The 13,821-nt window shown below is 54.7% G+C and overlaps 3 protein-coding genes across 3 annotated transcripts; all 3 read right to left on the bottom strand.

Moving 5' to 3' along the window:
* Positions 1-60: 60 nt before the first annotated feature.
* On the bottom strand, positions 61-3,183 carry CC84DRAFT_1259057 (uncharacterized protein). Its single transcript, XM_018184877.1, has 5 exons — positions 2,558-3,183; positions 2,184-2,373; positions 1,708-2,130; positions 1,449-1,659; positions 61-1,397 (listed from the first exon to the last, which is right to left on the bottom strand). The coding sequence occupies exons 1-5, from the start codon at positions 2,687-2,689 to the stop codon at positions 542-544; spliced, it is 1,812 nt and encodes a 603-aa protein (XP_018036023.1). The 5' UTR covers positions 2,690-3,183; the 3' UTR covers positions 61-541.
* Positions 3,184-4,854: 1,671 nt separating this feature from the next.
* Positions 4,855-10,370, bottom strand: CC84DRAFT_1145217 (multidrug resistance-associated protein 1). The gene is made up of 9 exons (XM_018176498.1): positions 9,995-10,370; positions 7,264-9,931; positions 7,001-7,161; positions 6,795-6,898; positions 6,647-6,676; positions 6,554-6,591; positions 5,576-6,493; positions 5,365-5,525; positions 4,855-5,264 (listed from the first exon to the last, which is right to left on the bottom strand). The coding sequence occupies exons 1-9, from the start codon at positions 10,268-10,270 to the stop codon at positions 5,013-5,015; spliced, it is 4,608 nt and encodes a 1,535-aa protein (XP_018036022.1). The 5' UTR covers positions 10,271-10,370; the 3' UTR covers positions 4,855-5,012.
* A 1,127-nt stretch (positions 10,371-11,497) lies between these two features.
* On the bottom strand, positions 11,498-12,927 carry CC84DRAFT_1092010 (uncharacterized protein; the record flags this gene model as incomplete). Its single annotated transcript, XM_018174424.1, has 2 exons — positions 11,498-11,740; positions 11,794-12,927. The coding sequence occupies 2 exons, from the start codon at positions 12,925-12,927 to the stop codon at positions 11,498-11,500; spliced, it is 1,377 nt and encodes a 458-aa protein (XP_018036021.1).
* Positions 12,928-13,821: the final 894 nt, after the last annotated feature.

The following is a 13,821-nucleotide window of genomic DNA, read 5'->3' as shown; positions in this document are numbered from 1 at the left end:
AAGCGACTGCAACGGAGCATTCTACGGCTAAAGGCTCATCTTTTTGTCATGTAACAAAACCGAAATGTTTAGGGGGGCCTAGGGCCGGTTCTAGCTATATGTACAAACCCATACACATGCAGCCAACTGTAACACCTATTGTACAAACCGAAATTACTTCCCACGGGTCGAGTCTTTGCTCCTCCCCGTCTCTCTTCCACTATGTGGCCCTGTGGCCTTTTTGATCCGTGTTGCGTCCACCTGAGGATTGCCGGTACTGACTGATTCGTGGCGTCGTGGCATCGTGGCGGCGTGACCGGGTATAATGCGATGAAAATGACAAGTTACCAAATGTCGCTGGAAGAATGCCGAAGCAGGCTGCGACTCGAAAGAGCGTGGGGTGCCATGGCAAAGAAATGCTGTCGTATGATGCTAGAAAACGACCGAAATGCGCGTGTCGGAGGCACGGTGTTTTGTAGGAGGTTGACGTGGGCCTCGCCGGGTCGCTCGATAGGTGTGCCATCCAGAGAGCAGGCAAGAATTAGCACGCAAAGTAGGAAATCTAGAGTTCATCGATCCAGTCCATCGCAAGAGGCAGTCCGTGGGAATCATAGCTATGAGTAGGCTGCTGCTGCTGCAGAGGTAAGCCATGCAGCTGGCTGCTATTTGGTAGGCCATGATCATTGACAGCCGCAATCTTATGCGGCACTAGTGGACCACAAGTAGAAAAGCCGTTGGATTCGTGAACAGGAAAAGGAGCCTGTGTCATATGGGGGTAATTAGAATAGCCGTATGGAAGGCCTGTGCGGCAGTGTGAGATCAGATCGGTCGCGGACGAGGTCATGCCAAAGGCCGAATGTGCCTTTGAATCTGTCTCGTACCCTTGGAGACGTTCCATTGGTCGACCGATCGTAGGGACCATGGTCCCTTCCGAGGTGGTAGTGAGGGCCTGGTAAAGACACTGAGATGAAGTTTGTTCTGGCGCAGGTGATGGGTCCATGCGCAAATCGTCTGGGAACATCTTCACGTCTTCGGTGTAGCTGAATGCTGAGTCGAATGACAGTGTTGAGCCGAACGACGACAATGCTGAGCTTGGCTGAGCAGCTTCTTCCGTAGAGTGGAATGACGAAACTGTCGAGCTTGGCTCAGAAGCTCCTTCGGTCGAGTGGAATGACGAATATGTCGAACTTTGCTCAAAAGCTTCCTCGTCCACCTCTGTCAGATCACCCTCATCGTCGGACAGTGGTTCGACTTTTATGGACCGACGAGCCCGACGCTTGAAAACGAGTCCACGGTCAGGTCGAGGAGTAGCCAGCCATGAAACCTGCTTCCCGCAGCCAGGGTCCATGTTCCCCGAGCCTTCGTACAAGTCATACTGAGCAATATAGTCTTCGTGAGACTTGGCAACGTCGAATATGCTAAATCGTGGTAAGTGTCTACAATTGGGTCGTTGCGATTGGCATATTTACCTTGGCAATATGATCTCCAGGGCTCGTCTCTTCATGGCTTCGTTATACTTTGTGCCCTTGGACGACGAGAAATGCTCCGTATCTTTGGAGGAGATGAGGTAAACTGCATCCATCTGGAGCTGATCTATCCAAGAAGCATATTTCCGCTTGCCAACTTCTTCATCGACGAGGCGGTGGACCAGCATGAAATCAACAGCTAAAGGCACCAGATCTGCCTACAGTCAGCGCGCGCCGTCACGTTGCCGCAGGCGAGACTCACGCTCTAGTTTGAGATGTGAAGGCTCAACATATGGTATGTCAGCCGGCCACCACCGAGGTTTGATGCTCTTGACTTTGTCTGAGCGTGGGTCGAGGTCGTAACGCTGGTAGGGTCCGTACTTCTTCTGGCGTTTTGGTTCAAGTCTCTTCACCCAAGCAGTCACTATGTCGCGCATCGGCTTCATAGTCAGCTCACGAAAGCGCGTGGCGTAGAAGGTCTGCAGCGAGTTGACGTCCCCGATGCTGAACGTCTTGGGGACCTGGGCGGCTTCACAGTCTTCAACAACAGCAGCCTTGGCCTGGAGACAGTGGTGGCTTTGACTGCGAGTACGCCGTCTCTTCCTCATGCGCGACTTCTTCGACGGAGCCGCCACCGACGGAGGATGCGTTGTTGTGGTTGTGGTTGTGGGCGCTGCTGTCGTCGCTGCGGTTCTTGGTCAGCTTGAGTGGTGCCTTGGGCATCAACGGCTGGCTCACCTGTGGCTTGGGTCTCTCCACTCTGCTGGGGCCATGGTGCGGCAACATCGGCGTGGGCAAATAAGTGCTCGAAGCCCTGGATGGGTGCGAACACGGGCTCTTCGCGGCCGTTGACCGTCAGGTAGCCCAAGGCGATCCGCGACTCGAGCGGCGCGGTTGGCTCCTCGCCAGCGCGAGACTCGGACGGTTTCTGCTCAACCGATCAGCAACGCGAACGCGGACGGCAAGCTGGGGGCGGGCCGATGGCGGATGACGTGCGCTACGTGTAGGCGAGGGCGCCGGCACAGTGGATTGCGGACAGCGCGACGCTAGAGCGAACACACTGCACGACACCCGCCGAAAGAAAGCCATGGAATGGTATGCCATGAACTTACCGGCGGCACATAGTCCGAATTCCGCACGAGCGAAAATATCTCCGCGTCACACTGTGTCTGATGGGTCGCTCCGTGCCGTGTCTGGCAGGAGAATGGCTCGTGTATGAACTGCTGCATGTTTCCTTTTGCCATGGCGTCGGCTGCTCACCTGGCCGTCCGTGCAGAGCCCCAAACAGCGAGCGACTCTGTCGTCTGTAACGCCTCGTATCTGGAGGAAAGATGGAATCCGGCACGACACGGACTGACCAGCCGTTGCCGTGTTGCAGTGTTGCGTTCCGGCGAAGGCTACACGCCGACAGTGACAGTCCAGCAAATTCGAAATCAGCTTCTTCTCAAACCGACCATCAGGTCGCAAACCGGCAATTCCAGAGTTCCAGTGTAGCGAGCGAGCGTCCGGTGACCAGATCCAACGAGTCAAGAAGGGGCCAGAAAGGTCATGGATGACCCCAGGAGGAAAGCAGGTATGCAAAACAGGGTCGCAGGTTCCAAAGAGCACAAGTAGCACAGAGATCACGCCGTCAGAACTCTGAGTATAGCCCAAGAATAGAGAATAGAACCTTGAGGGGGGCTGTCTGCCTTAAGAAACGTCCTATCGACCGGGCAGGCTGGGGCAGCTTGTCTTTGGGTCCGTACCTGGGCTAGACTGAGATCTGCTCACCGTTTGCTGTTCTTCTCTAATCTTATTCAGTTCCAGCCAGCTTCCCCAGGAAACCCCCTGCACGGCGAGAAAGCAGGGGTCATGGGCCATGCGGCGACGTCGGCTTGATGCTGCTCAGTATAGATCTGCAGAACGAAGCGCAATGACAGCCGTTGGACAGTGCCTGAACGGGCCGTGGCTGGCTATTGATCGCTGCATCTTGGGGGCAAGCCAAGTTCCCCGATTCGCCAGCGCTCCCTGACCCCGCAACGTCGCGTTGGACGATGCACAACGTGACGAGGCTTGTGGAAAACGATGAGCTGCAGGGATCACCGCGTCCGACGCTGTTACTCCGAGGACTGGGAAGGACTGAGGTGAATCGTAGGCAGTCATGATGTACGTTCTTGACTCATACCAACAGGGAAAGAGCCTCTTGCCTGAGCAGTGACTTCAAAATCTCACAGTTTGAGGTTCCACACCTCTTCGCCTCCATCACCGTGTCAGGCTGCCGGCACTCACCTGTCACTTAGAAAAAGAAAACATATAGACGCGGCACGCGGTAATCCTCCCAACACCTGACACACCCTTCCGGCAGCATTGCAGCCAGCCTACTTCCACCAATGACCACCACACGGATACCCACTCTTATTACTACAACCCCATCCCACGTTATTGTACCAGCACACAACCGTTGCAGCTCACACAGCATAATTATCGACAGACCACTCGTCTGAAACCCACCCAGATATCGCTCCCGGAGCCCATCTCGCTCACATCTGATCGCGCACATGCCGCAGACCCACACAAGGAACGGCCCTTCCCCTTCGCTCCTTCGCTCAACCAGGATCCCGGTCTGCGGCATCGCTCAACGATTACGATCTGGCCCAGTAATGAGCCTACAAGCGAGCATCAGTTCAACGCAGGAAGCACCCTAATAGCCACCCCGGTCTCAATCGCCCACGAATTACCACGGCCCTGCAAGGATCGGGTGCGCAGAGGCCAGCCCCCGCTGCAATGCCGCAAACACGGACGGGGGTCAATGCAACATGGGTCTGCCCGCAGCGGTCGCTCTGCACTATCTTCCAGATCCCCTTCACTGCCCCATTTTCGCAGCAGCCCCGTCTATGCGTGCGCATTAACCGATTGAGTCTCCAATCTGGCAATCTGGCCATCTGGCAGCTCGCCTCGCTTCGAGTCGATCGATCTCCGAGGACGGCATGCCCACAATGCATGGGCTCATCGATCGTCAGCACCCCCACACTCTTGCGCCTATGTTTTGAACCTTCGTGTGTGTACAACTACATTGGCCCAAAGTGCCGACATATACAAGACGTCACGGCACCACAGAACGCCTTCTGTTGACAGGAGACACAGTATGCACGTCTGCTTCTCGGGGGTAAGGCGGTCCACTCATGCGGCATCTTCGCAGTGGGACGCAAGCCACCCTCACTTGACAGCGAGGATCACCTGCTCGAACCTCTCGATTCATCCCCTGCCCGCCAAGTGCACTTCGCTCGTATAATCTCAAACGGCATCCGGCGGGCCGGCGGTGAAGATGGGACAGCGCCATGCAACAGAAGCCTTCTCCCCGGGTAGCACAGACGAGGAACAGCGGACACGCACATCACGCACATCACGCATATCACGCATCACGGGAACTAGTGTCACTCACACGCTTGGCTATTTTGATTCCCGCTTCCCGTCCCACAAAGAAATTAGGCAGGGGTATATATACAATCGCGGTCCCGCCCGTCTTCCCTGAGCGAAGACTTCCGCGGCCACGCACATCCAACCGCTTGGCCCCCGCGCAAGCATGACTCAAGTTTGCGTAACGTCCAGCGAACTGAGCAGGTTCGCCTCCCTGACGAGTTCGTAGAAGAGACCCTTGCTCCGTACGAGCGCCGCAGGGGTATCGAATTCTGCGACCGTTCCGTGGTCGAGCACGATGATGCGGTCGCTGTCCAGAATGGTGTTGATGCGGTGCGCAATGGTAATGATGGTCCTGTTGCGGAACATGGAGCTGCGCAGCGTGGCCTGCAGCATTGCGTCCGTCTCTACGTCGACAGCAGCCTACGGCATGAACGTCAGTATTATGCTCCAACGATTGCACTCCGCTTCGCGGCTCGCTTCCTGCGAGTGCGCACGCGTCTGGGGAAGCGGATAACCGTACCGTGGCTTCGTCTAAGACGAGGATATTGCTCGGAGCGAGCAAAGCGCGCGCCAGTGAGACCAGTTGACGTTGGCCAGAGCTCAAATTGGAACCGCCCTCGTTGATCTGAGCGTCCAGTCGGCCGGGCATGCTGGAAACGTGTTCCTTGAGACGTGCATGCTCTGTGACACAGGTTAGCTGCGGGGACCATCAAACGGGGCTGCATGCATACCTAGAACGCTCCACAGCTCGGTGTCATCGTGGACATGACCCGGATCGAGGTTGTCTCTGACAGTGCCTTCGAAAAGCGCCGCATCTTGCGGGATAATGGCAAGCCGCCGCCGCAGGTCTAGCAGTCCTATGGTACTTGTGTTCAGGTCGTCAATGCTAACATTACCCTCCGAGGGCTCGATGATGCGGAAGAGCGCCATAGTAAGGGAGCTCTTGCCTGCACCAGTACGGCCAACCACGCCAATCTTCTCATGGGGCTTGATGTCAAGGTTAATGTTCTTCAGCACGAGATCAAGACCAGGGCGGTACCTGGTGCTGTAGTTATGGAAAGATACTGCGCCCCGCGACGGCCAACTAATAGGCGGCCTATTCTTGGAGATGATTTCAGGCGCCTCGCTCGGCAGAGCCGCATACTCCAGGACGCGCTCTACGCTCACAATATTGGTCTCCACCTCGACCGTCTGTCGCACGATCCAGTTCAAGCTCTGCGTGACTGACAAGGCATATGACATGGCGAGACCAACGGCGCCGGGCGACAAGCCGCTATGGCTCGCCACAGAGATAATCGCGAAGCTCGCAGAAGCCAGGATGATTACCGAGCCAATGAACTCCAGACGCACCGCGAGCCATCGATTTGCACTGATGGATGGGAAGTACGCGCGAAGGTTAGCGTCTACGCGCCACTCGTTCTCAAGCTCGAAACGCTTCTGCTGGTGGTAGGCGCGGATCGTGCTCATGCCGCTGAGCGACTCCTGGAAGTGCGCATAAATGGGGCTGCGGCTGATGCTATCGAGCCGCTTGAGCTCGCGGGATGTTCGGAGATAGTAGCGCTGAATGTACAGATAGAGTGCGCCAAGCGGCAGGATGAGTGCGATAAAGACGGGCGTCGTAACGCTCACGATGACGAGAGTGAAGCCAGCTGTCCGCAGTTAGTCAATGGTCGCACACGCGCTGAGTTCCCAGCAGGGACTATACATACCTCTTGCCGTGTTGACAAACAGCATATTGAACGTACGCCTGCGAAACGTTAGCTGCCTATTCCAGATCGCTCCCAAGCGGGTCCGAAACTCACGCTAGGACTTCATCAACGCGATAGACGTCGCTGCAGGCTCGTCAGTCAGATATCACAGAGATCCTGTTTCAGGAATAAATCCGATCGAGTTACCGAATCGGTGGGGGGAGGTGATCAGATGCGGCAGCTAGACGCAATGGAGACGCACCTTGAGAAGCGATTCAGGATCCTGCCCGCAGGCGTCGTCTCGAAGAAGTTCATTGGCGAGCGGAAGATGGCAAAGGCCATTCGCTCGTGCAACTTGCGACTGGCCTGTACAGATTGCGTCAGTCACACAGGCTGCGAGGGCTTGCATGGACGATGCGCGGGGCGGGGTTCCCTCCCACTCCCACATCGTCGAGCGGACAGACTTACCTCGATAGAGCAGAAGATCCAGAGTATAAGCGTTTGAACGACGCCAAGGGCCGCGGATCCCACGCCAAATGCAAAGTAGATGCCGATGTACTTGCCCACATGGGGGTTTCCGCCGTGCTTCTGGTTATATTCGGACCAGTTTTTGAGCCATACGTTCCCGCCTGTGGGTACGTTAGCCTAGCTCCTAGATCCCTCCACGAATCTTTGGGAAACCGAAAAGATGAGAATGTGAGCGGGCCGGGGTGCGCGCTCGCTAAACATACCTACGGAGGCCGTCTGCGCCCCAACAAGCAGCGCCAGGTAGAAGGCGACGGCGACCAGGTTGCTGACCTTCGCGTATTCTGCGTAGACGGACCATTTGACCTTGCCTTGCTCAGAGAACTCTTTCTCCTGCTTGCTCTTCATGTTGCCCCCTTCTTCGTCTGTGAGCTTGCCTCGTGGACCCTTGAAGCTGGCCGTGCTCGCGCGTCGTAAGGTTTGGAAACTAGACTTGCGGGCCGTGCCGTTGCCGGTGCGCAGTGGTGCCAAATGGGCATTGTCCTGCGCAGCTTCCGCCTCCTCCTGGTCCTGGTCGTCGGACATGGGGCTGCCGCCGCCATAGATTGTTTCCTCTTCGCTGACGACGCTTTCGGAGGCGCGGCTGTCGGATTCATTCTGGTCCTCGTTCTGTGACGTTCGGATCAGGTTTGCGATTTCGCCCTTCATAGCCATAAGCTGGTCATACGTGCCCTTTTCAAGGATCTTGCCCTCGCGTAGGAGCACGATAAGGTCCGATTCCATGAGCACCGGGATAGAGTTTGTGGCTAAGATCCTTGTCTTCCCGGACAGCAGCCCCTTCGGGCCGAGGACGTTGTCAATCAAGTGCCGGCCGACGTGCTGATCGACCGCTGACAGGCAGTCATCGAGCAAATAGATGTCTGCCCGAGCGTAAACGGCGCGGGCTAGGGTAAGCCTTGCCTTCTGGCCGCCCGACAGGGAAATGCCGCGCTCGCCAACCTCTGTTTGATCGCCGTCAGGGAGCGTAGCGAAGTCGTCGCGGAGAGCGCATGCGTTGACTGTTTGCTCATAGAATTGGGCGTCCCAGCGGTGGCCGAATACGATATTTTCGCGGACAGACGCATTCATGACCCACGCCTGCTGTGGCACGTAGGCCGTCTTGCCCCGGACCACTACTTCTCCCTTGGTCTTATATAGATCGCCAAGCACCGAGGACAGAAGAGATGATTTCCCAGCGCCTACGCGGCCGACTATGCAAGCAAGCTCGCCTTTGTGGGCCGAAAAGTTGATGTCTTGCAAGGCGAGGCGTTCCTCGTGTCGGTCCCAGGTGAAGCTTGCCTCACGAACGCGGATTGACTCCTCGCCGATGTCATCGACTGCCTTTTCCCAAAGCACAGCATCTTCCTGAAGTTCCTCGGCGGTCAAAAAGCTGGTGATACGGCCGACGGCTACGCTAGCCTCCACGATCGCGGTGATGACCATTGGAAGGATGGCGAGAGGGAAGGTCAGAAGGTTGAACAAGGTAAGCGCTGGGAAGACAATCTCGGTTGTGAGTGACTTGTGCTGGGTGAGCACAAACACACCAAAGGTGGAGCAGGACACGAGGAAGGGTGTAGTAGACCAAGTAAATGTGGAGAAGGCCTGCGTGGCGCCAATCTTCCTCAAAGTCTTCAGTTCCTGGTCGTTACGGATAACGTTGAGGCGGTTGATGAATGCGGTAGTCCAGGCGTATAGCTTGATGGACTTCATGTTGTTCAAAATCTCCGTCATGAGCCTTGTACGTGCGTCCTTGTTTTTCATCTGCTGCTTCTGCAAAGTCTTCATAAGCCGGGCGATGTATCCGTTGATCGGGATCATGATAATCATAGCCCCAACACCGGCGAACATGCTCCATCCTACTAATTGGTAGAGTGAGAGCATACATAGAACGATCTGGAAAGGTGCGGACCATAGCTGTTGGCCGTACTGCGCTAGGTCTTGGAGACGTTGACCATCGACAGCCATGTAATTCACAATGTCGCCAGTGGTTTTTGAAGCTCTCCCTTCGTTTGACAGGCGCGTGGACTTGGAGTAAATGGCAGCAGTCAACGACGCCTTGATACGCATGCCGGTCTCGAACGAACGCTGGAAGTATTGGTTCAAAAACGCGGTCTGCATAATGGAAACGGCGAACATGGAGATAGCGATAGCTGCGCCTCGCGCGACTGGCTGCGGGTTGTCGGTTTGGTAGGACGATACAAAGGTGATGAGGAGTCTCAGGAGCTGCGGCTGGGCAAAGTTAAGCGTGTCACTGAGAGTCTTGAGAAGCCCTCCACGGAAGTAGGGGCCCCAAAATGCGCGAAACAAGGCAATCCACAGCGACGGGTGCTTCTTTTCAAGTTCGTAGGACCACGCCTCCTCAAATGCATCGGCGGATGCCCTTGTTGTATCCCGCTTCCGCATGTTCCAAAGATCATCCTGGGTCAGAAACGTCTTGTACCCGCGCTTCATCATAGGTGTCATCCAGCCAAAGGTAAGAACGGAAAAGACGTCGGAGTACTCGTATGGGCATTCGTCATCGTCACCGAGCGCATCGTAATCACTCAGTCGTTTCTGTATGGCCCACTCCAGGACGAACTCGATTGCCGCCAACCCAACACTGGCGGCGAAGACGGCAAAATAAGCCACATGTTCGCGGTGGATCTGCTGAGAGATTAACGACCGGAGCTTAACGGCATATACAATCAGCAGAAAGAGCCAATAAAACAGCACCACACCGTTCGCATTGCGTGAGCGCCAGTGCTCAGTATACTGCACGTAGAAGATCACGCCGAGCGAAACAAGGTTGAGAATGGTCGCCCAGAAGCGGAAATCGCCGGCCCAGATGCCCTTGTAGTATTCGATCTGGAGGGCTGCCTGCAGGGCAGTCGTTACGACGAGCGCGAGGATCGTAGTCTACCACGACACTAGTCAGCTTATTGGTCTCTCCACACCTCAAGCGCATTCGGACATGCGCACCAGCTTTGCATAGAAGTGCCAATTCTTCTTCACCGGCTGCGCGCTGCACTTGCTGAGCAGATACCACGCCGCGCCGGCTCCACCCACAATGCCCACCGCCGCCACGGCGGCTATCCACACGTCGAGGAAACACGGTGTAAAGTCATATCGCACGCGACTTATGGGCCCCCATCCTTCGCTGCTGCCGCACAAGGGCTGGCGGCCGTGGCTCGCTGCCTCGAGATAGCCGTTCGCGAGCGGAGACGGGGGCTGCAAAGGCGTCTGCAGATAGCTCATTGATCGATTCGGGGTTGCGAATGCCGTACTCTGGGAACTGCAGAGCGTAGGCACGGATTCGAGGGGCGTGGTCGGAGTGGTGACGGATGGACGTAAATCGATGGACTTTTAGTCCCTGGTCAAAGCTCCCGATGATGCAGCGGTTGCCTGCTGCTTACAAAAGATGCCGATGGCGCTACGGCGCGGAGGTCCCGCGCATCTCCATTCTGCGACAACGGAGTGGCTTTTCTTGCCGAGGGATAGCCTAGATTCACAGTCAACACTCAATTGAATCCTCCCATTCAGCTGTTCACTGTGTACCATGAGCACGTGGTAGCATCCACGCCGGGTGGCATTCTCGCAACACGCTTGCCTGTATCCGTCCCAGGCGCTTTCCGCTCCAACGGTCTATCTCCGTGGCCGAAGATATGTCTGACAAAGCTTGATCCACGTGCACATCAATTCACCTGGGCATACCTCACAGAAGAGTTTGGCTGCTGTTCCTCATTGTTTATGTTACCTTGATCTAGGTTCCCAGTCTTCGTGCGTGGCTACTCCCAAAACTGCTCCCGATCCCGCACCTCTCGTCCCAACTCCCTAAGCACCTTCAGCAGATTTTCCGCCCCAAAGACCTTCCACATATCCCGCACACTCCCATGCTTCAGCAACACCTCCACCACCGGCCGGAACCGCGCCGTCCGCTCCGCATTCGGAGATAGATGGACGCGATACCACTTCGGCGCAGACTTCGGCGCCTCGTTCGAGTCTAGAAATTGTACTGCAAAAATGGTGTGACCGGAGAAATCCAGGACGATTTTGTCATGGTTTGGAGCTGACCTGATAGCTGCGCCGTTGGTTTAGCGGCCTCAACGCGTCCATATGTCCTCTCCGCGTGACATGCCGAGTTGTGTCAGAATATTTAGATCGTTGTCGAAGGCGAAGCTCCTGTCTAGCCTGGGGAGCTTTGAACCACTGGACTCAAGCAGGGAAAGTCTTATACCGCACGGAGATAATTCAGTGTAGAATCGCGACCTACAGCCGCCTGACTGTGCTTTCTTTCACTTGGATACTGACCTTTACCTGTTGGTTGGTTATCGATAGTATAAATTTCTGAGATGCTTTGTGTATGCATAATACTGAGGGATAAGGTCGCGGGGATGAGACTTGTTCTTGGTGGATTGATCAAGAACACCAACCAAATAATTCTGCCCCTATCGGAGAGCCGGGTCAACCCGAGTGCCATCACTTTCACTCAGGGATTTGTGGGGACTTCGTGCCAGCTACCTCACTCAGCTTCTGGTACCAATTGCTCCTCTCTTCGTACGAAAAAGTCCCTATTGTGAGCGTTGTGAAGCTTCCTGGCTTTACGTTGATGTCAACGAAAAGCTCATACAATATTACTCCTCGAGGCAATTCGTCCAGATAAGAGGATGTGCGAGTCTTGGTTGAGTCCAGAGGTAGTCTGATAGCTATCTGAGTTACAGGCACAGGCTAGATATGTTAGTCTAAAGTCAAGAATCATTTGTGGATGTAAGAACCCTCACCTTTTCGATCACCCGAATACTGTCGATCATCATCCCCTTATGGTTTGTGTCCTTCGTGGACTTGAGCTTTCCCCAGAAGATATAGTTGTCAAGTAAAACGACCTGCATAGGCTTCCATGGGCCACGGTTATTGAGCTTGAGTGCAGTCGAGCCATGGTACACAATGCGACGGTCTGGCGAAGAGAGTTCCAGTACATCTACAAGACTTGTGTCGACTGTGTGCACTTTCCGATGTAAACTTTGTATTTCCTCCTGGCTAATAGACTTATCGGCCAAGTCGGAACATTGTGTTTTGAGGCGTTGAAGGGTTTCAAGGGTCGCCTTGACACGTGATTGTTCTTTAGTGAGAATAGGGGCCGAACCCTCATCCAACCATTGAGCTATACCTTGCAGCTTTGTGATATACGTATCGAGCTGTGCAATGGGTAACACAAGATGGTCTTCCCAGCTCTGGCCAGCCTTGGTCAGATTCAAACCGATTGTCTCAATGCAGGGACCGAATTTCTTATCGCGACTCTGGGTGAGGCGAAGCGCATATAAAGCGTGAGGAAACCGTCGTGAATATTCTTTGAGTACCTTGTATGTTTTGCTGGCCCATGTTGCGAAGAGACGAGGATCGCAGACAGCGAACGGGTTCTGTTGAGTCTGCGCTTTGACAACATCAAGGATATACTCTTGATGCAATGGCGCAAGCTGTCTGGCTAGAACAATAGCCTCCATGTGTTTTTCTAAGACCGGCCATTCCTTGATGACGACCCCGTAGAATATGTTCGTAAACTTGTTCATGCGTTCGATATACTGCTCTTCTTCCAGCAGTACTGAAGTCCATATCTTCCCGGGTTTGATTTCTTCTGTCGAGGCGGGAGAGGCAATTCCTTTTGAACCATTGTCAGGGGAAGATAGACTGGATAATTTTTTGGCCAAAAGTGGAGGAGATTTCGGCACGGAATCCTCACCAGCCTGAGAACGGTTATTCTCTGAGCTCAGGTTGGTGAGAGGCAAAGGAGATGTGGTCGCCAAGGGGGCGAATATTTCATCCCATGAAGATGTCTTCTTAAGCTCAGGTTTGGCTGGCGCCAGTAGGGGCGATGCGTTGCGGCGCGGTGGAAGCGGAGGAGGCTTTTCATTTTCCATGTCTAAATCTGCCGGTTCTAGCGAGCGCTGTGACAGGTCTTTATTTGAATGCTGCGCGTCAAAAGAGCGCCGAATGTTTTCAGTTCCCTCATCTGGTGGAAGTGTAAGGGCGGCGGGAGTGCTGCTTTCTGCCGTTTCTGACATTGGTTCTTGGGAAGCTTCAGCCGACTCGTCCTCCATATCTACCACTGAAGGCTGTCGAGACGTTGAGGCAGGAGGCATGAAAGGTAACATGCTCTTCTCAACATCATCTAATATATCCGCCTGAACCTTTTCATCCTCGATGGCTTTCGCACCCTGGCCTTCATAAGACGGAGGTTTGTCGTTGCTGTTGGATTCAATTGCATCATCAATTCGTGATTGGAGAAAATTGATGTTGGTCCTTGTCCCACCCGACAGCTGAGGGTCATCAACTTGAACATTGAGAACAGTGTCTTGGCGATCCGTATTGACCTCGACAACATCAACACCATGGGCATCTTTATACTCATCCTCAGAGTTCTCCGCCGCTGCCCGTGCCATAGCACCGGAGATCGGATCCATGTTGCAATAGGATTGGCCTCAAGATGGAGATGCGACGCGCATCGATCTGGAAGGGAGGGGCTGCGAAAGGCACAATGACGATAAGTGGGCGAAGGAATTGCAAGCTGGAATTCGGCCCCCACAAGCGCGCGCTAAGCCGGCCCAAAAAAACTGATGCGCCAATCATATCGGGACGCATCGCCCAAAACTGTGATTCATGCTATATAATGTCAACAACCTCACAATGCGCTTTCGCGAAGCGCATCTTGTGCCACTTCACCAACTATGGCTCCGTACAGGCGAACTTCGATCAATGACAGCCCTGGGGTGTCCCGACACGGATTTCTGAGTGACTTATCTGTTTGTGAGGCT

The sequence above is a fragment of the Paraphaeosphaeria sporulosa genome (assembly GCF_001642045.1).
Source record: "Paraphaeosphaeria sporulosa strain AP3s5-JAC2a unplaced genomic scaffold CC84scaffold_5, whole genome shotgun sequence".
Classification (NCBI taxonomy): Eukaryota; Fungi; Ascomycota; class Dothideomycetes; order Pleosporales; family Didymosphaeriaceae; genus Paraphaeosphaeria; species Paraphaeosphaeria sporulosa.
The sequence above is the reverse complement of the archived record's forward strand: the minus strand, read 5'-3'. Positions and strand labels throughout refer to the sequence as shown.

Coding starts and splice junctions, on each gene's coding strand:
- CC84DRAFT_1259057 (XM_018184877.1), bottom strand. CDS start 2,689: ATGGCAAAAGGAAACATGCAGCAGTTCATACACGAGCCATTCTCCTGC. Junction 1,660..1,707: donor TTCACATCTCAAACTAGAGC/GTGAGTCTCGCC, acceptor GACTGTAGGCAG/ATCTGGTGCCTTTAGCTGTT. Junction 1,398..1,448: donor CTGGAGATCATATTGCCAAG/GTAAATATGCCA, acceptor ACCACGATTTAG/CATATTCGACGTTGCCAAGT.
- CC84DRAFT_1145217 (XM_018176498.1), bottom strand. CDS start 10,270: ATGAGCTATCTGCAGACGCCTTTGCAGCCCCCGTCTCCGCTCGCGAAC. Junction 6,677..6,794: donor ATCCTGAATCGCTTCTCAAG/GTGCGTCTCCAT, acceptor ACGAGCCTGCAG/CGACGTCTATCGCGTTGATG. Junction 5,526..5,575: donor CGAGCTGTGGAGCGTTCTAG/GTATGCATGCAG, acceptor CCTGTGTCACAG/AGCATGCACGTCTCAAGGAA.